Raw genomic sequence first — 22093 nt, forward strand, 5'->3', positions numbered from 1 at the left:
TTTGAAATAAATAGAAATTATAGAAAATTTGTTAAAAATTGCAAGTTTCTTTACTTTGCTCGGTATTGTATATCATCGTTTTTGAAACAAACTATAAAATATTGAAAAATTATATATTTTTCCGAAAAATTATTCTCAAAATGTCCATTACTCAAAAAAGCCGTTTAAAGTCCAGTTCAGAGATCTATTAGAATCTTTGATGTGCCGCCAATAGTCCGTGTGCCGATGCTTGTATTGTCACAAGGCATGCACGTTTAAATAGCAAAATTTTATGTAAAAAGAGTCATAAAGTAATATTCTAAGCGTTTTTTTTTAAATTTATACATTTGATTCGTAAAATTTGACTACATACGCCCACGTACTATTTTGTTGTGAATGTGAGGACTTAATTTCAGTCCCAAGTCTACCAATAAGTGATGACTCCACAACTGATACTCCGCATCGCAAAATAGATACTAATGAACTTCTTCAACAATACCCAATGGAACTAAAAATATTGTTCTGGAATATAAATGGTCTAAAAAACAAGCAAGTGGACCTAAAAAACTTAATTTCTAAAGAAATAGTCGATATTAACGAAACAGACATGATCAAACTCAAAAATTATACTCTAATAAGAAAGTAGGGACATGATAACAACAATGACTAGAATGCGGACTAACCACTATATGACACCAATTCATTTAAACAAAATAGGACTAAAAGACAGCCCAAACTGTATATGCGGACAAATTGGAACCCTTAACCACTTAATATTTGATTGTGATATGGATGTGATAAATTGTAAACTAAGATACGATATGGCAATAAAAAACTTGAATGGCCCTGAAAATATTGAATGTATACTGGCTAGCCCCAATTCCAAGACCACTCAAAGAATTATTGAGCACTTATCAAAGAACAACATAAAACTGTGAACTAAACCCACATAAATTACTCTAGTTGATGGCTTAAAGCTGATAGTATGTCACCAGCTTGACGCATGAGAATTTATTTAATCTTTCTAACCAATCTAAACATTTCCATTCCTATTCCCTTTAAAGTTCCCATGAGAGGCATGATGGACAATTCCAGACGTGTCGGAGAAGAGACACACCTTTCATAGAGGCGAGTCACGATTACGACACGAGTCCATGATAGCGAGGAAGAAGAAGAAGATGCTTGGATTTTAGTCCGCGGTCAATTTTTTAATATTATTTTCGAAAGAAAACTAAAAAATAGTGTAAAACATGGAGTTTTACGTATATTTAAAATGATTTCATAGATAAATTATATAAAATTTTGCCATTTAAACATGTATATCATGCGACAATAAACACGATATAGGCGCACGGACTATTTAGTGCGGCATCTGCGACACATCAAAGATTCTAATAGATCTCTGAACGAAACTTTACCTTTAACGATGATTTTTACAGCACATCTAATCTCTCATTCCCGTTTGTTTCAGAATTACTTCGCCGCCCCGTACCCGATCCTGCACGCGGTCCCGGTCGACTCGGAGCACACCAGCAACACCGCCAGTCCCGAGGATCCCTACGGCCCCTATCAAGCCGCGCCCCAAAAGTAAACTAGTAGCACGATATTGTAAAAAAAAAGGTTTAAATATTGTGGTGGAAACCGTCGGTTTCTCTTTTTTTCTTCGATTTATTTTTTTTTTTGTTAGGGGCTACTTAGTTTTACTTAGGGACAGACTATAACCCTCTTTTTCTTTTTGTCGCTTCTACTATCATACGAAATTCCTTTGTCAGTGCCATCGAGTCTCTTCTGTTTTGTTGTTTGCTTGGAGTATAAGGCTTTCGATCTGTTATAATTTTCATTTTAACAGTTAGTTTCACATGGCAGATACAGTACTTATTTTTTTTTGTTTGGCTTTTGCTCCATCGACTAGCCTTAAGTATAAATAGGAGTAGCCTTTGAACAGATCAGGTAGGAATGTTTTTAAAGCCCCGGTGCTCGTTTTTTTTTTATTTAGAGCTCCCGGGTATGTTAAAGAGACTGTTTAGCTAAAAATGATCGGCTCAGAAGGAGTTAATAATGAATATTTAAATTTAATTTATGTATTTTTTTTTTGTTGAGATTAACGTGGTTGGTTTTAATGCACATTGAACTGTGCTAGTAGAGTTTTCATTGCTGTAAAGGAGCGGGAATAATTTGCCTCTTCTATGGGGTGACTAAGTGAGGGAAATAATTGTATATACAGGGTTGGTTTAAAAAGAAAAAAATTATGTACTGTCGTTTCTACCCTATGTAGGGTTAGGTTTTTTAAATTAATTCTGTATATTTTTACAAATGTTTTTCCCTAGGTGAATATTCCCAGGTATTGTGCTATATCAAGTTAACTTAAATGCACACATCAGTTATTTTGTAAATTGTTGCTAACGTAGGTTATTACAAGTTTTTAAGTAACTTTACAATTAAAAAATTTGTTACAAAAAAGAACTGAAAATGTAAAGTAGATATTTTTGATACACTATGTTCCTAGTTTCAAAAAAAAAACATTGTATTGAAAATATGTCATAATTAAAGACTCTGTGTAAGAAAACGGGCATGGATAAGGAGGGAACGATATGGTTTTTTTTCCAGTAGGATTTGTATATATTGTAGTAAAAAAAAGACACGTTTCTTACACAGGTTATTTATAAATAAATAAATACATAATTATACTGACACAATTTAAGCAGAGTGTAGATTAAAATAAATTTAAAAAAAAAAGGAACATGGGACGTGCAAATTTTCAAAATAGGCTCCGCACCTAAATTATCAAATATCGATTAAACTTAGTTATCTAGTCAGAACAATATTGTGAATAGAGTACGGACAAGAAAGGATAAATTATTATTTATTGATTGTAGGTAATGCTGTTAGGAATCGTTATGGTTTGACATTGTTTGGATGACAGGAGTAAACCGTTTATGGTTCTTTTAGTTGTTGTTTTTCAGTTATAAATAATGCTTTTGTAATATTTGTTTACTAAATGATCTCCGAAGTCACAGCTTGAAGTAGTTTAGTTCAGAATATAATTTTACTCAAGCTGCTTTTTTAAACACTACTTTAATAATATAGAGGGTTCAAGGGAGGTTTATGAAAGTATTTGGTGTTTTTTTTGGAAGTTGAAGTTTATTTTATACTTAAATTTCATATAAACATTTTGACTTGCAATTTGAGAAATCGAGATGGTGCGGGTATTTTGGAATAGTAAGTAATGTGTGATAATAATCACAACTTTATTTAACACGTTGACTATCAGGTCTTTTTGGGAATTTTTGCTTTCATGAATCAAGGCCTTGACCCGCTAATAAAGGTCTCAGCGATAAAATTTTACGCTTCTTTGATGCCGTTCCAAAAAGGACCTCGTAATCAAGCAATAGATGCTACCTCGCTGGGCTCTTTTAGTTACTGAAATGAGGATTGATTTTATAAAAGCTACATCTTTATCGGCGATTTTATTCTCGGATAAATGGATAAATGTTAATATAGTCGGAAATCTATTTCTGGACATAATATAATGCACCGAGGAATGTCTAGTCGCATATAGCGCGAAATAACAAAAAAATTCTTCAGTTCTTGAAGAGAAACGTTCTTCCAATTTGACCTATACCTTCTGGCGTTTTTGTTTGTTCCCAATGTTATTAAATTTTATTTTTCCTGCATCAATAAATGAAGAGGTCAGAGATGATCCATTTACTTCATTCTAGTATATGATGGTAGGCTTAACTAACTCTGAGAATTGATATTTTTGGATTTACTTCCAAGATTTTCATCTAAAATCAGAAGATTTTCTTACAAAGTATATATCTTCTTACTTGGAATTCATATCTTACTACTTTTGAACTTTTACCAAAAGATAAAACTATAAGTGAATAATACTAAAATTTAAAAAAAAAACGCTCAAAATCAACGTGCAAAACATAGTCAGCAACATTTGTGAAGTGAAAATATGTAAGATTATATATTTTTCGCGGACATAAGCTACGTTTACAACGCGCGGATCTGTTAGGTCCAGGGATCAAATGAGGCGTTGAGAACAAGAGCGGACTATCCCTGACTGACTTTAAATGGTGATAATTAGGTTTAAAAAATATGTATTTTTTTGTATACGTCTAAAAGGTTATATTTGAATTTAATTTATGTTGCAATACTAAAGATTATATATTTTTTAATGTATCTAAGAAAATAATTATAGAAGTTTAATTAATTTCCATAATGGACTATAACCAAATAATGCAAATTATACATTTTTTTACATATTTTTATTTCAAAATGAACAATTAACTTAAAACGATACAAAAAAAATAAAAGTTTTTTTCTGCAAAAACAACGAGAAAGATATTCATTTTCTAAAGAAAGAGAGAGAAAAACTATTCATCATTTTTATCAACTATAAAAATTTTATCCCGTGCTGCTGACGAACAGTTTAAAGAGTGAAAAAAATTGTGATAAACTGGCGGAATGAACTCAATTAACTCTAGAAGATCTTTTTTTTTCGACAGTTACACAGTGTCCGGTAGGGTATAATAAAGGCAAAGATCCTTTGAAACATTTCTTTTTTGAACATTAAACTTTTGAAAGGGTTGAGTTTCGCTTATACCGTATTTAAAATAAATTATAAATGGATCCTCTTTTTTTATTAAATACAGTGCATTTTCAACCATTCTACTTTTGTAGAATCTTAACTTATTTTTCTGTTTGTAATTAGTTTTTCTAGGCCGACTGTATAAAAAAAAATTGTTTTGGTTCATTTGAACAACTTTAAAAGGATTTTTTTCTTTGCACTTGTAATGACATTAACTCAATCATTAGGAACAGAAATATTGGGAAAGATTTTTTTATTTTTTTCAATTACACCAAAGTCTCTGTCGCAAACTAAAAAGGAACGACCGCTAACCAAAAAGTTATGCTGAATTTCTTCTACCGTAAATTCCTGAGATTGAACAACATAATGGCAAATTAAAGCCATTTTAATATTTCTATTCTTACCTCCGCAGCCGTCAGAATATAATATAACTTTCTTGGTCGTTATATTATGTTTAAAATAATTCATAAGACATTGTGATCCACGAGATGCTAATGATTCATCCCATACAAACATCGTGGCTTCATTGCTCTGCAAATTGTGGACTCCAAGACAGTAGGTCCATAATTGCCTTTTATAATAGGGTTATACCTGTAGAGATGACGGGCGTAGGCAATGTTTTCATCAGATCGAAGGCTATAACTGTAACTTCGTCTTGTGACATTTGGGCATCTTGACTCATGGCATCGCGTAGTTGTTGGGCTTTTCGTTGGTGAAGTTCTAGTTGAAAATTTAGTTCCTTTTTCTTTCCTTCATCTACTTCATATTTTAATTTATTTTGTAAAGTGTCACATTTCTTGCAGGAGTCTACAATAGGTGGGTGAAAATGAAGATCAAACTTACTGTTAAATACATCACGGAACTTAAATTCTGACACAGGATTAGCTGCTTTTTTCTTATACTCGGTATAAAGAATTCTAATATTTGTAATATATTTCTGTCCGTCTTGGCATAATGACGAACCACTGGCTTAACTTTTACTTGTGCAAATATGTATCCGGTCTGTAAGTCGAAATTAGCTAGTCCATAAAATTTATTAATTATGAATTTCTGACATGATTAACTTATAACATTGTAATTTACAGCAACAGCCTGCAGGTAAAAACGATTTAGCGGGAACAATTTGGTTTTTTACATTGGTATAACTTTTACCACTAGCTCGAAAATATTTACGTTTGTTTTTTTTCCATTCACTCTCGTTTCTCATACGCTTTCTTGATTTTTTTTACGCTTTCTTCTAAAAAAAATTTTTTGAAAAACATTGTTATCAATAGTATTACTAGAATCGCTCTCGGGTTCTGACTGTGAAATTGAAGGCTGGTAATCATCAGAGTAATCAATCATCTGGTAATCATTGTCTTCAAATTCCGAGGTTTCTAAAAGTTAGGTTAGGATTAGCTAAATATCGATTTACTAAAGTTTAAAAAACAAAAACACCAACCTTCTATTTCCTGGGATGTCCCTGGACCTGAGCAACTAGTTGAGGCCATATTTTTTTAAACGAAACTCTAATAAATAAGTATTTCTAGCTTTTTAAAGTATTAAACGTTACCACGCGTATCGTTTATGAACTGGACTAACCCACGGTAAACCCAATCTTTATCATAAATACCAAAGCGGATCAAGCCACATAGTTCGCTCTGGCACCGATTTATCATTAAGATCGACAGGGTGGACCATCCTATTTAGTGGCGCCATCTTAGTACGGGAGCCACGGGAATTTCGCGAGTATTGTTGGAAGGAAGTTGGCAAGGTGTTTTTTATTAATATATAGGACGTACTAATTACGAAAAATGATCTTGCCACCTTCAACAAGTGGGGGCTTCACTATAAATCTTCTATAAATCTATATCGCTTACTGATTACTAAAGTTGTCTTACTACCTCAAGCAACCTCAGCTACACCCCCCACCCCTTGTTAAAGGGACATTTCTCTCACAAATATCTTCAAAATTGTTTAAGATCCAAACCTCGTTTTTACACTCATACATTTATTGTCGCTTTAAATTGATATTTAGCAAAAAAAGAGGTTTTAGAATATGGCGTATAATGCTTATTTAATACAAAAATAAACTTATGAAAAATACACAACATGTTTATATAATGTTTAGGCAATTTCAACCACCATCTTAAGTCTTTGAGCGTATTTAAGTTGGATTTTGATGAGTACACTTAGCATAAAAATCGCTCAATTTCGGATAATATTTTCTGCAAATCAACTGCAATATTTTCAAGATCTGCAAGGGCTCTTAATATGTTTTCATCAGCAACCAAGAATGTTTTGAAAAACGAAAGTTTTTCTAAAAATCAATGAATTCTCAAAAATAATTTGGCAATAGTTAAAAAAAATGCATACCTTTTCTAACAAATCCCCCCGTAGTGTCGCATCCAGATAAAGCATGAAATGCGGGCAGGGTTTCTCTTTGAAGCATCGAAATTCTCTTTACTATCTCTGAAACATCTATTATTCTTTTATGTGTCCCGGTACCAGTTTGAAAATATATTTGGCATCGTAAACTTTGGTAATATTTTACCAGTAGAATAAAACCATCAGTATCTAAAAAATTAAGATATATTTACGTAATGGTAATTAGGAAATAATAAATTTAGAACTTACCTGGCGAACACACTGTGATACATGTAGAGTTCTGATTTAATACATTATTTGAAACATATGCTGCATGTAAAATAATTTTTGTGTCTGCTTCTTCTTGATTGCTTCCAAGAGAGTCAACAAATCCCGTTTCCTTAGAAATGCAACTTATTAAGCGCCGTCAGCAACTAAATCCGTTGCGCGTCATAGCCATGTTATCGAAAAAAATGTGTTTTTTTTTGTAAACAAAAAGGCATTGAAATTGTGCTTAAAGAATCCCCTGTTGACTTTTAGTAAATTTGTAAAAAAAAAAAAAATTTAGTTTTCTGTAAATTGCAGGAGTGGGGGTGGATCTACAAAAAAATTGTCAGGGACATTTTTTATTTCAGAAGTGCTAAAAAACGTTTTAGTGACAAAACGAGTGCTCTATCTATAACGGTTTTGAAGTTACCAGATTTTAAAGAAATTTGCTTCAAAGGGGTGCGGAAGGGAGTAGCCCCACAAGCGGGGGATGGCAAGATCATTTTTTATAATCAGTAAGTAGTGTAGATTTATAAAAAACAACTTGCCAACTTCCTTCCAACAATGCCCGCGAAACCCATTTTTCTGCCCGTGGCTCCTTTACTATCTGTTATAGGATGCTTGCAACTCAGATGGCTTCACTTTGGCTTTGAAAATGTAATATGTAGTATAGTATCGAAAACACGCCTTAGTCCAATATCTATGATTTTGTGGGATGGTCCGCTCTGGTTCTCAGCGCCTCAAATGATTTATGACTATTTTTATTTAGTACAGCCCTGTTTACTAAGAACTGATTTTGAGGGTTTAATAATGTTAGTGCAGGATTATCTCTAGGATCAAAATGTCAGTTGAATGGAGTTTATCAGTTTAGAGGAAGCATTATAGGACATTTAAAAACCTCGAAATCTTTAAAAGTGTTATTGTTGTTTAAAAAAATAAATATTAGCTAATAAAATTTTTTAAGGCTTACGCTTGCCCTTCTCTCCCTCTTCTACTTTATTTTTGTGGACAAAAAATAAAAACCTTCCAAGTTAACATCCAATAAAATGTCAAAATTATCATTTGGGTACTTATTTAATCTACCCTGTTTGGGAAGCATCAAATTTTAGTGCGCAGACATTTACACCGAAAAAAAAGTCCACATGACATCATTTGATCCAAGTATTAAATATTTAGTACACCCGTTGTAAACCTAGCTATAGACATTCTCACTAAGCAGTAGTGTTTGATTTATGGTTACATAGTCGAGTATTGTCGCAGTTAGGTGTTTATGTCCGTATCGAGTAAATAACCCATGGTCGGGTTATAAAGTCATATAATATACACCACAATAGTTTTACGTGTGAAATATTTGAAACCTGGAACAACCCTTACATCATTTGGGAGCATAATATTTTGAGCTTTAGCCATGGATATGCCAAGTTGTTTTGTCTAGTAAAGGAATTTAGGTTCATAATTCCTGTAACTTAACTTTCTTAATATATTTTAGTATTTCTAAGCAATGTAGTTGACGCAAATCTGATACTTTACTTTAAAAAAAGAGACTGTTATTGCGATATATTTTGTTTTTCCCAAAAATTATTTTTAATAGTTTGGTAATTAAAAATTCTGAAAGTTTCACTTTTTTTTTTGTTTAAGAGGTCCCGTTACATATAGGTCCTTTTTTACTTCTGGTATTTCTTTATTCGCAATCCTAATATTTCCAAGCTTTGGAAGTCCATTTTGAAGTTCTAACGATATAAACAGTCCAAGCCTGAATGAATTGTTTGTGACCTATTTTTTTTGTGTCTGGTTCACATTTTGATGGTCAATGGTTCAATCTAACCCACTAAAATCTTATAGGTCTGAAGTCTACAAAAATGATCGTTTATTAAGGCATGTTTAAGTGTATTTTTTGTATCTGTATTTCTGGCTTAAACGCTATTTCTGTGAAGCCCCTGAACTTAAAGTCAAAATTTATTAAAACAGTTCAAGCTGACTGTAACTGAAAAAAACAATCATCTTGAAAAAGAATTCTAAACGGTTTACCCTATACTAGTACATAAATGTAGTAAAAATAGTCTGCTACCGAAATGGCTTCCTCAAAAGCGACCAAATTATTCTACCGGTGTGATACATATTAAGACTATACATACATGCATACATACATGCATAAAACTAAATGTTATTCAATTTGTTTTTTTTTCTATTTTAGTTGATAAATTCGGTGCGTGCATTTTGACACTTTTAAACCGGCAGTGAAAACGTGAAAAAGAAGAAGTGTTTCGATCTTCCCAAGCCGCGCGGCGGCGCCCCCCGAGCGGGCCCCCCAGCGGCCTAGGTTAGGTAAATTTAGGTATTTTATTTTTTGATGAAGATCTACATAGGTAGTTGTACACTTATACTGCAGAACGCGAGAAACGCTGCTCACAAACTATTTAAATCAAATTTTTGAAACAAATTCTTCCTAATTCTTAAATTAAAAAAAAAAACATCCGTGTAAAGTATTCAAAACTTCCGAATGAATATTATCGAGTGATTTTTTTCTCGTTTAGTTCGACTGTAAAAATGTACAGTTATTTTTATTTGTATTTTTTTTTATTTATTGATGGACACACGTTGTACCGGGGAATGTTGCTAATTGATTGTTTGTTATAACGCTAGAGGTAATTGTCATTGTTGATAATCGTTTCTTTGTTACACACTGATTTTTAGCTCTGAAGTTGATAGAAGAAAATGTACTAGTGATACTAGTTTTTAGCCGACTTTTTTGTTTATTATGCACCGTTTATAGGGCAAATTTTTCACTCGATATACAAGGTGTTTCAAGTTATTAGTATTATACCAAGTGACACAGCAAAAAAGAAACACTTAATAACTATTTTACTTTTCAAGATAAACAAATAAAATTTGGTATATTGATGGAATTGTTATAAGAGCATATTTTGACATATTCAGTTGTTGTCTGATTAAACCGGTGACAGTGACACTCACTTTCTTATTTTAAATGACACACTTGATATATTATTACGTATTTCGATAGAAAATAATATTCTGAGAACAACGATGCTACATTTGCTACTTTTTGTTTTGTACTCATAGAAAAAATCAATTTTTTAAATTTTAAAATAGGGTGCCATGATGAATGCATTAAAAGTTTTAATTTTTAATCGCTGTCTTTGTCAGTGCGCTTTTTGGGCATGGAGGTTGGAAGTTCTCCTCATTTTGGAGTTAATGTTAGAAAATTCTTAGATATGACTTTTCTGAGTCATTAGATTGGCAGAAGAGGGCAAATTGACTGGCCATCAAGAAGCCCTGACCTTGCGCCCCTAGACTACTTTCGAAAATATAAACGTCGTATTATACAAGATAGAATTAAAGCAGAATGTGAATTGATAACTTCTGATATGTTAGAAGACCAAGCACATACTTTTTAGTACCTTTTGTTTTTTTTTTCCAATATTCAATTAAATAGATTTATTGTTTGAAAACTGGGTACAGTATCATATGAGTTTTTACAACTCCTCTTTTTATTTAAATTATTACGAATACCTTGCATTTAATGCCTATATCTCCGTAAAATAAATTAAGAGTTTACTTTTCAATAAAGTAATCATGGAAAAATCTAAAAATCTAAAAAGTCACAAATGTGACTTCCTTCCATCGGGTAGCGTAAGGGATAATAACCGATAATAGCCCCGTTTTACGGTATTAAAATGTAATGAACATTATGTTTCCGTTATTACTTGATTAAAAATGTTTACCGCCTTCATGGCACCCTATTTTAAACTTTAAAAAATCGTTTTTTTTTCTATGAGTATAAAGCAAAAAGTAGCAAATGCGGTATCATTATTCTCAGAATATAATTTTCTATCAAAATAATAATATACTAATTGTCCTATTTAAAATAAAAAAGCGAGCGTCCTGTTAAACCTGAAGTAACGAAAAATAACAGAATATGTCAAAATATGCTTTTATAACTATTCTATTGATCTACCAAATTTCATTTGTTTATCTTGAAAAGGAAAAAAGTTATCTTTTTCCTGTGTAACCCAGTAGATGGCCATCATCAATAAGATAATCCCTAAAATACCACCCTGGTTAGGATCTTTGTCTTACACATTGGAGCCTTATGTGAAATACAATGTGAGAGACAAGGACACAGAAAAAGATTCATGTTGTTTTATTTCTAAAGAAATTTTACTGTTATTAATGGTTTCTCTGAGGGATTCTAAAAAGTACCCAAATGTTAAATTGATGATGGATTATTGAGCCCTAACGTAAAGTATTAAATTTAATCCTAATAATTTAGCATATATTTCTTTTTCTACGCATTGTTATGGGGCATAGGTTAATCTTTTTCTAATACATTATCTCAGGTGTAAAAAAGAATCATGGTTGAATTTAAAAAAAATTAATTATGGATGTACTTAACTAAGCCGAAAAGTCGGATTTTAATTAATTAAAAAATCATATTTTGATTTAAAAAATTTTTTTGAATCTTTGTCTTACACATTAATATTGGCAAAAGGCTGTCCTGGTCCAACACATTCTCTTTAGTTCGAAAAAATATGACAGGATTATTTTAAAGTTGATGATTTAAAAAAACTCGATATTAAATCGTCGGTTTTGTTTAAAAAATTAATGTTTCATATCTGGCTTCCTGTTACACATTATTATTGGCACTAGTCTGTCCTTCTAATACATCATCTTAAGTCTATATATATGACATATAACAAAAAAATGTGAGGATCGTATTTTGATAATAAAATGATATTTTTAATTCTAATTAATATCTGAGAAAAAGATAGATTAAAGAAACGTATAAGAAAAGACAGTTGCTTTAAAAAATCCGATGATGTCTCAAAGCAGCAGAAACGTCAGATATAGCCTTCTTTATCGTATACATTTTTACTAGCTACTTATGGTTAAGCCGAAACGTTGAATATTAAATTTAATATTATTTTGTTTAAAAAAATTAAAACTTGCATATCTCTCTTTGTCTTACACATTGGTATTGGCATAATGTTGTCCTTTTCTTAAAACATTATTTAAAAGAAAACGTCGGTATGGTATTTTTAAAAAATTGATGATTAACTGAAAAAACTGTTAAACCCATATAATCCTGAATTATCTTTTTCTGAAAAATCACGTTAAAACCCATTAAGTGAGTTTACAATGGTGCAAATAGCTGGGGCAAAATGTTTAAAAAAAAATCAAATAACAGTTTTTTAAATAAAGGGGGTCCTTTTAAAAGGACCGTAGGTATATACATGTCTAAAAGAGTAAAACAACGTTGAAAAAAAATTTATTGACTTAAACAATATTATTACAAATAAAGTAATTTTAGAAATTACATAGTGTGAAATTGACGGAAACAGTCCTTGGGGTGCAGTCCAATATTTTTCCGCATTTTTCACATTGAAAATTAGCCTTTTTGCGGCAAACTCCACACTTTCTTTGGTTGGTTTGGTAGACCACCATATGATCAATTCGATCATATCGAGAATGTTCTTTGTAACTCCCTGATCTTCTTGAGGCCCCACGACTATTATACATGTGTTTCTAATAGTTCAACGGCTACGGCTCTTCTGAATGCTAATTGATCGAGTTTGCCCCCATCAAATATGTGTGCAAATACCATGCATTCTGAGTGGCCATATCAATACACTGACTAACCAATGGAAAATACCATTTTTTCGCTCTTATTGATGTGCGGTATTGCCCAATATTTTGATCGCTGCGATCGACACCCCCCATATTTTCGTTGTAACCTTTTATTGGCTTAGGTTGATCAATGTTGTTTTTCTTTTTGTGAGAACTTCTTTACTTTATTTGTTGGCAGTATGCAAGAAGCGTTAGCAGCAATGGTTATAACATTATTATCGTTCCATCATCGAGAAATAACTAATTCGTTGTCCACCAACAATGCATACTGGTAATCACCCCTGGATTTTTTTTTGAAAGCCTTTACATCAGTCAATGGGCACATTGGCAGCCTGTTATCTCGGATGGTTCCAGTAGCTCTTAATTTTCTAAATGTTAGTTCTTTTATTAGTGACAATGATGTAAAGAAGTTGTCAAAAAATATGTGAAAATTGCTAAATCCTGTCGATTCTAAGATGTCTGCATACTGTAAGACTACAGATGCGCCGAGTGGACCGTTGATAAGGTTCAAAATACATTATGTATCCCAAACGAGTAGTTCCTACTCAGAATTTATAACCCCACCGTATGGGTTTTCCCTTGATGAACTGTTTGCAGCCATGGCGCCCAAAATAAGGCACCATCCACGGAATGGTTTTCTCCTATTGGAGCAAATTCTAAAAAATTTTTATTTAGTTCATGAAGTAGTGGTCTTATTTTCGCAAATCGGTCATCTTTGTCTAAATTATTGTTGTCAACGCAATGAAAATTGCTCATCAAATACTGGAAACGATCGCTCGAAATCGAAGAAGAAATGAGTGTGTTATTTGTATCTGCGGAATTTTGCCAGTACATTTTTTTCCTAGACACGCTGCAGTACCCACTTACAAGTAAAACTCCAATAAAGCAATATATGTCGTCACCTGTTACATCCGCTTGACGATTTTTTTGTGCGGCATATAAATTTGTACACTGAACAATTTCTTCAATAAGATTTTGATCAAAAAAAGATTTAAAAAGACTTGCAGGAGAACGGTTGTTGTTCTGTGTGTGAGAAACAGGACTCCAGGCTGGCAAAGTTTCCTTCAAATCTTCGCCAAGCAAATAGTGAAAAATTTTAATTTTTAAAATTTTTCTTTGAACAAGTCTAGATAAAGGCAAGTCATCCTCGCCATCCCACTCACCTTCTACCACATTTGCTATTTGACCTTGCTTAGCTCCTATATCTGCTTCTGCTATCACATCGCCATTTCCCCCACCATCTTCTTAATTTTCACCCATAAGAATTTCTACAGTTCCGCGCAACTGCGATCCTGGTAAATTATTCAAAACGACGTCATTTTCGTCCCCGGAATCTTCGTCCGTGTTATAGTCATTGGGGTTTTCAGGTGGAAAAAGAATAATTTCATCTGGGATATCCGCAACGTTGTCGATGTCCTCAATTTCTTGTAGTCTTGAGTTCATTTAACGAAAGTTTTTTTTTTCCAAAATCTAAAACAAAATAGTGCATTTAGTCAATTTTACCTTTTTACTTATAAAGTGTGTTTAAAAAGTGGATAGTATCCCTTAAACCTACAGTCCTTTTAAAAAGACCAGATAGTTCAGGGACACATAAACTCAAACTTTGCTATATTTTTGTAATCATCACAAAAGATTATAAAAATACAATGTTCGCTTTAAATTTTCTATACAAAAAAAACATGTTAAGTATCATATTGTAAACGTAAACTTACCTTCTTCTTTCGTATGCACTTATTTTTTTTCGTTTTATTTTCGCTCCAATTTCAATTTTGCTACAACTGACAAAATACACAAAATATAACCTCAAAACGTGCAATAATGGATAAACAGGTGTTCTGTTTTGAGTACTACTACTGCCACCTATGTAATAGAAGCTGAAACGCGCCTACCTGTCAAAAACGTAAACAATGTTTTTCCTCCTTTTAAAAGGACCAGCGGTTCAAATGGGTTAAACTGAAACGTCGAATATTAAGTTTAATAATATTTTGCTTAAAATCTTTTTTTGTCTGACCCATTGTCTTTTTCTAGGACATTATTTTACGAAAAGTACTAAACTAATTATTAAGGTCCTGTATTATTAGTAAATCCTCCAAAAATGTCATAAAATAATTATTTTAATTCAAGCTAATATCTTAGATAAATTCAGACTTAAGTCAAAAATAACATACCGGGTGATGCAAAATGCATCAAATCTTTTCAAAAAGTCCCTACTATTGTTTTGGATCCTCCTTGAAATTTTCCATTTCAAAAATGGTGCAAACTCAGTTTTAGGGAAAAATTCAGCGGGGCTTACTCTTTTTATGGCCCATGTCTTATGTTTCCTATAAGGAAAGTGAAAATCTAGAACACCGCCTAACTAGCCATGAAACAATCATGAAAAATTATCGCTTTTTCCATTTTTTTTTTAATAAAATTACGTTAATTTGGTAAAAATTAAATTAGTCACAACCAATTTCTCGAAAACGCTTAATTATATCAAAAAAATGCTAGAGACAAAATTTTTAAATGTCTATGGCTAACTAGATTGTGTTGTGTTAACTAGGTGTTACTGGATTTTTAAATTTCTTATAGGAAACGTAAGATACGGGCCATCAGAAGGGCGAGCTTCCCTGAATCCTTCCCTAAAATTGAATTTACATCATTGCGACGGAAAATTAAAAAAAACTTAATTAAGAAAAATTAATGTTATGATAATTGTAGTTATGGTTCCAAATAATCGATTTTCTTCAAACAATTCGCGTGGGCTATGATTCTGAGGAGGGGCATTTTAGGATACATGTTTATAGGAAAAAAACCTCTTATTTCAACTTCAACAATACGCTCTTAAAATATTTCCATCGAATTTTGTAACACCTTGTATAACAGAAAGTTACTTTGAAAAACCCTATGCAGAAAACGTCAAATATTTTGTTTGACGCATTTTTATTAATATAATGCAACATTACGGAAACATTGGTTTCTCGAACATTAAATTTCGCTCTAAAATATGCGGGGCGGCATTTGATTTGGACACCCTGTATATAGTAGACCCGAAACAAAAAAAGAACTCCCGTTACAACGCGTGGCCATCGATTAATCGACTTGTATATTGACATTCCAATGTCCCGATTTGATTATTTATTATTTTATTAATTTAATCAACGAAATGTCACTATTTATACAATTTTTTTTATATATGGTAGTGCAATTTTTTTTTGAATTTCGTTTCGTTTTGTTTATTAGGATAAAACCGGTTTTCGAAAACAAAATGGACTGATGACAAAAAATATTTAATTTAAAAGAAAATATTATTGTTAAAAAAAAAACAAAAAAACTACTACTACTAGCGTGCCTCCGTGCCCGAGCGGGCGGCTGGCGGCCGTGCCGCTGTGATTTTTTAATACTTTCAGTCATGTATAGTAAATAATAATAATAATAATATTAGAGATGCATTTTAGAGGATGTTGCCAGCAGCCCGGTCCGGGACGGAATTTACTTATACGATTAAATAGCCAATGAAGTAGTTTTTGGCGGCTCAGACTCCTATAATATAAGAAAAATCTTCACGTATTTATGAAATTTCACTAAGTATTCCTTCTAGATACATTCTTAGCATACCTTTGTTTTCATCCAAAGAGGAGCTTTTGAGGTGTCACAACTTGAATGAGAACTATACACAAAAAAAAATTATCAGAAAGATCCATCAACAAAATATATGTTTGCTATGTCGCAACAACACACGTATTTGAATTCATTTGAGAATTTACTTTAAAACAGTTAATTTAACAAAAACACACACACTAAATTATAATTGATTAAATTAAGTGCTAATTTAGTTGAAGCATAATTTGCAAGAAATATGCCAACATTATTGAAATACTTATTCCAAATATATGTTTGATACCAAAGAATGAAAAATTTATGACAAATAAATATATATTTGATCATCTAGGGTAAGTCAGGGAGAGATGGCCAGCTTTTTGAAAATCTTAACGGATCGACATAAAATTCAAAGCTGAAACCCAGGAAAGGTCATCAAGAAGTGTATCAATCAATATGCGATTAGTACATTAAACTGCTAAATTAAGTTACTTAGTTATTTTAACTATTCCAGAAAAATAGATGTGAATTGGCCATCTATCCCTTATTGTACGGGTGAGATAGCCAGGTCGTATTTTTGCTGATAGGGAGAGATGGCCAGTTTATTTTCTTCCATTTATCTTGACTTTTCTTTTGAGAAACTGGTACACTGGTCATGTAGCCGACGGCTACACGAAACGCACTGTATCCAATCGTCCTTCCCTTTAGTTGCAAAATAGTTTTCCAGACATCCAACGCATTCATTTTCATCGAAATTGTCTTCTTCGCCATCGCTTTCAAAAACCATCTCACCTTCTGATTCCGAACTCGAACTGAATCTATTTGATTTTTGTGGAATCTTACGTGATAATTGTTTCTTTTGGCTTATTTCTTTGGGTTGTGCATTTTTTCTTCGTTTTAAACATCTTTCTCTAACAGCATTAATATTTTATTGTAGTCAAAACAGCTCCTAGATTTTTCGAAGCTTTTTTAACCTTTTTTGGTAAAGTTGGAACCGAAGAAATTTATTCCAAAAGTGTATCAGGGGTAATATCTGTTTTGGACGTACTTGGTATCGGTAAGGCTTCTTCGCGTGTCTGCTGAGAAGTTGTTGAAAGTTCGGTAATTAATTGTCCTTTCTTGGCTATTTTAATACCTGCTTCAGCACTTGTAGGTGGTTGCGGTTCACACGCCAACAGCTGAATATTATTGCATGTCAACTTTTGTGAATTTTCTCCAATGAGATCTGAAACTGAAAAGGCATGGTCCGGTATTGCAGAAGGGTTAAATAAGTAAATTCCACAAGATTTAAATCCTGAGACCGCATTCGATACTGTGCACGCTCTTCCTCAACTCTCTGAAAGCATTTGTCCAAATTGTAGTCTGGTTAATTTTCTTCCAGGGTTAGCACGAACCCACTGGTGACAAGCATTATAAAAATATGATTTTAATGATTTAAATACTGCCCTATCTAGCGGTTGCAAGTAATGCGTTGTGTGACTTGGAAGACACAGCAACATTACATCATTATCTCGCGCTACTTCGAGCAATTCCACTGAAGTTCAGTGCGAATCGTGACCATCCAAGATCAGCAAGACTTTACCAGCGGGCTTTCGTGGTATAAAATGTAAAATGGTCTTTAAGCCACATAATAAAAATGCTGGTGTTAACATACGCTGATTTTTCTGACATATAAAGAACCGACCCGGGTGGCATCCCATCTTCATATGCTGCTTTCTTATATTTGCCTTTCATTATACAAGCCGGCGGAAGAAACATGCCTTCAGCATTGCAACACGCGATGCAAGATATTGTTTCCCCCGTTTCAGTGCACGTGGTCATAGACACACTTTTAGAACCCTTTTCGGCAACAATACCAGTACGGTTGGTTATTCATTTGTAGCCCCGTCTCATCGGTATTAAAAATATACCCTGGTTTATTAAAAATATCATTTTCTTCTAGGGTGGTTTGGAGCAATTCAAAATAGTTCTCAACGTCTAACCTATTCATTCCCTGATTTCGTGCAATTAATACTCCTTCTGCTTTTCTTAAGCATAAATCTGGATGCCGGCGTAAAAAAGAGCTAAACCAGTCGTAACCTGCTCTTTCTTTCTTTCTATTGAACCTATCCGGTATCCAACAGGGTTGGACATGTCTTGGGTAAATTTTTGATTTGTCTGTTGGGCTTTACTCGGCTAATTCTAGCATTATCCAATATTCGCGTTTTAGCCGTAACATATACACTATACTTGCCGTAAATAGATATTCCTTAACAGAAATCGTGTTTTGTGCCCAAACAGTTTTTCCAAATCAAATTATTATTATGACTATGATGCAAACAAACAAATGTCTCTAGATACTTTTTTGCAAAGTCACTTACAAAAATACTTGATTCTGACACTTCTCCTTCTGGTCCCAGTAAGTTGGCAATTCCTCTTTTCAATCTTAACTTATCACCAATACATTCAGAAGCTCTATTTCAGTAATCTTCTGTTCTAAAAATACCGCAGGAGAAGTATAGGTATTTAAGGTTTAATTTTAAAAAAATTGTAAATTCCTATAAGTTTTATATTGAATAATAATCTAATCTTTTAGTATGAATATAGCTTATGAGTCCTTGAATACTAAGGTAAAAAACTTGGTTTAAGGCTTATATAATCCCAAATATAGTGGTTCTGCTTTTATCAGATATGGCATTGAAACCTTTTAAATTGACACAACATTATGTATTACCTGTCTTCCTACTTCTAAGTTCTAAGAAATGTTTGCAAGAATAACAAAACGGTATTTTTCCAGAAATCATTTTTGATTACATTATTTTTCCCAAATTCTTATGAGCATTTGTTCTAAAATAATTTATTAATATTACACACACATATTCGTCATGCGACACTAAACTGAAAATTTAGGTTACTTGGTTAAGGTGCAAAAATAAAAATGGGTGAATAATGCCAACTTCACCTCATCATTTAGCAACCTCAAAAATTTACTGAGAATTTATACACCCATTAAATAAAGAGTAAAAAACATGCAACGAAAATAAAAGATACAAAAATAAAAAATAACCACGTCGAGATGGCGATGGCATTTTGCGTTTCACCTAGAGATTTTACCGATTAATACAAAAAATATTCAACTTACCTTCAAATACAGCAGCTTAATGGCTGAGATTGTTTTTAAGTGGAAATTTTCCATTTTGTCACCAAAAAACTACATATAATCGACAAAGCGAACACCCACGCGTTTTATGCAAAATGAAGGAGGAAGGAGTACCGTAGGAGGAAGAGAGACACAGATTCGTGCGTTTGGCAGAATAGTTTATAACAAAGAAGTACATTTTTATATATTTGGGTCAAATATATCGACTGTTATAAAGTAAAAATACATTAATTTAGAAGATATAATGAGATATTAAAAACAAACTAGCAAATGTTTAGAACTAAACCTGTGAAAAAATACTTTAATAACAAATTTAAAACAAGTTACCATTGATTTGAATGAATTAAATATATGGTGTATTTATAGGTCAAATATGTAATTTATTTAATGGTGCTGTATTAATTTTTTTCTGTGTATGGTCAGTAAAGAGCCAAAAATATTTAAGACAATCCATTTTTTTATAATAGAACCAACTAGTTCTTATTTTCCTTGGTTGAAGTGTTTTGGTTCTGCGCTAATTGCCCAGGAAAAAATGACAACATTATTTGAAACGTTAACGCTATCCGGTTTGAAACGAATTCATTTATCTCAATTTTAAGTTCGTTCCCTAAAACTGACGCAACTGAGTCAAATCTAGTGAAACCGTAAATAAATACGTGAATATTTCTCTTTTTTTTTTTATAGGTAAAGAGCTAAAATATCGAGGCTAACAGGAAAAAATGTGTGCTTCAGATTACTTTAAAATCGTGCCTTTTCAGAGAGTCCATTGACAGGGATAAACTGAAAAAAAAATATTTTAATATATTTTTTTAAATCTCGGTGTTTTTCCACTGAAACCGAATACAGAATTTTTAAATTTATAGCTCTGTGTGATAGGAAATTTGAGTGTATTTGTTTTTCGTTATTCTCGGTCGATAAGTTTATTAATTCGGTCAAATTGATCGCCTCGCGAGATCGGGGCGACCGGTTTCTTCGAATTTCAACTCGTATATAGAGGCCAGGGTTACCCGAGACACGACGCTTTTTTTACATCTGCTATTGCAGAGCGGCGTCTTAAAAATATTCAGTGTATTCACGTTACGTGTAGGTAAGCTATAATATAATAGGCAGTTTGGGAATGTGCCAACTGAACCAAATTGACTGGAAACTACCCCGACTTGTTGGAATTCGCTCTCTTAAATGAGATCCCTTTAACCTCAATTAATGCCATTCTCATGCAGACTCAGTGTTTTCTTTTTTTCAAGAGATTTATTGTTAGATGCTGCGCTAATTTATTTATTTTTTAAATTGTTCATAGCTGTTGCAAATTTTATTATGTCTTATTGAGATTTATTGAGGAAAACGTTTGGACAAATACGTTTTAATAGCGGAATGCATTAATTGAGTGTTATGTGGCTTTAAGGGACAGGTTCTTTGATCGGTTTTAAAGAAGTTTATATTGGTGTATTAGTTGCTAATACGTTTGACCCTTTCCATTCTGATAAATAATACGTGCATTGATACCCCTCTATCATTTTCTTTGAAAATCAATTTGCCAAGAATCATCCGTTAAAGGCCTTGACCAAGTGAACGTTCCTAAAGGGAAATTTTTAATTTAGTGATCACTTCAGTTTTTATTGCAAGGTGTTTCATCAATCAGAAGAAATAAGTGATTTAAAAATTTTCCTAAGGCTGAACGTGTACTTCTGTGTACTTCCAACACTCGAAATGTAAGGGAGGGAAGAGAAGTGTTCTTTTATAACACAATAATAATCACCCTCGTGATGTCATTAAGGGGCAACAATTGATCAATAAGATAAGTTCATTACGGTATAGAGACAATGATTATACGCTACCGGAAGGGCGTATAGATTAGCATCTAGAAGAACAAACGACTACCTATTAAAAAAAAAAAATTGATTCATGATCGCGAAATGTGTTGATCATATTGTAAAAAGTATGCGAAAGCATTTGGTAAGCTTAGATTTAGCTTCTAGTTCTTAGGATTAGTACTTAGTCGTAACTTTAGTTTCTTAGGTTTAAGGAAAATTTAGATTATAGGTTAGATTTTAACAAGAATTAAATACTGGCTGAAGTATGGGAATTTTAAGTTACTGTTTATACATATAGATATATTTAAAAAAAAATGACTGGGTTATAGTCGTACCGTTGCGACGAGATTTCTATTGATTTGTCGCATGCGTGTTATGGCTGGCTTCAGACGGTACGTGGTGCGTCCTCATATTTTGGCCAACGTTAGGATAGTTGAAAATTTAGTCATAAGAAAGTGTTTTTGTTATAAGTTAAAGTATTTTTTTTTGTTTTTATTTTATAAGTTTTTGTGTTGGTGAAATTAAAACTGTATTTGTCCAAAACGCATCGGTTCGTTTTATTGCATGTCACCCCTCCTTATAGCTTTCCCGCAACTCTATTCACTTTCCCGAAAGTCTTTCGACAGGTTGAAAAATTAATCAAAAATCCTTTAGTCTCCAAGTTCTTGATATAATAATCATAATATTGCCGCCGTAATTTATAAAGAAATTTCATGCCGCTCAAGAATG

General features: G+C 32.6%; 1 protein-coding gene across 5 annotated transcripts in view; it reads left to right on the forward strand.

The window, feature by feature from the left end:
* Nucleotides 1-21911, forward strand: part of LOC126735276 (protein alan shepard) — a 198170-nt gene extending 176259 nt beyond the window's left edge. For 4 of the 5 annotated variants that reach the window (XM_050439238.1, XM_050439232.1, XM_050439253.1 and 1 more), the window contains exon 11: nt 1451-21911. In XM_050439238.1, coding sequence (XP_050295195.1) covers nt 1451-1570 — 120 coding nt within the window. In that variant the 3' untranslated portion in view covers nt 1571-21911. The remainder of the gene's footprint in view (nt 1-1450) is intronic. The other variant, XM_050439226.1, reaches the window with a different exon arrangement.
* The last annotated feature ends 182 nt before the right edge of the window (nt 21912-22093 follow it).

Source organism: Anthonomus grandis, chromosome 1 (assembly GCF_022605725.1).
Source record: "Anthonomus grandis grandis chromosome 1, icAntGran1.3, whole genome shotgun sequence".
In the NCBI taxonomy this organism is placed as follows: domain Eukaryota; kingdom Metazoa; phylum Arthropoda; class Insecta; order Coleoptera; family Curculionidae; genus Anthonomus; species Anthonomus grandis.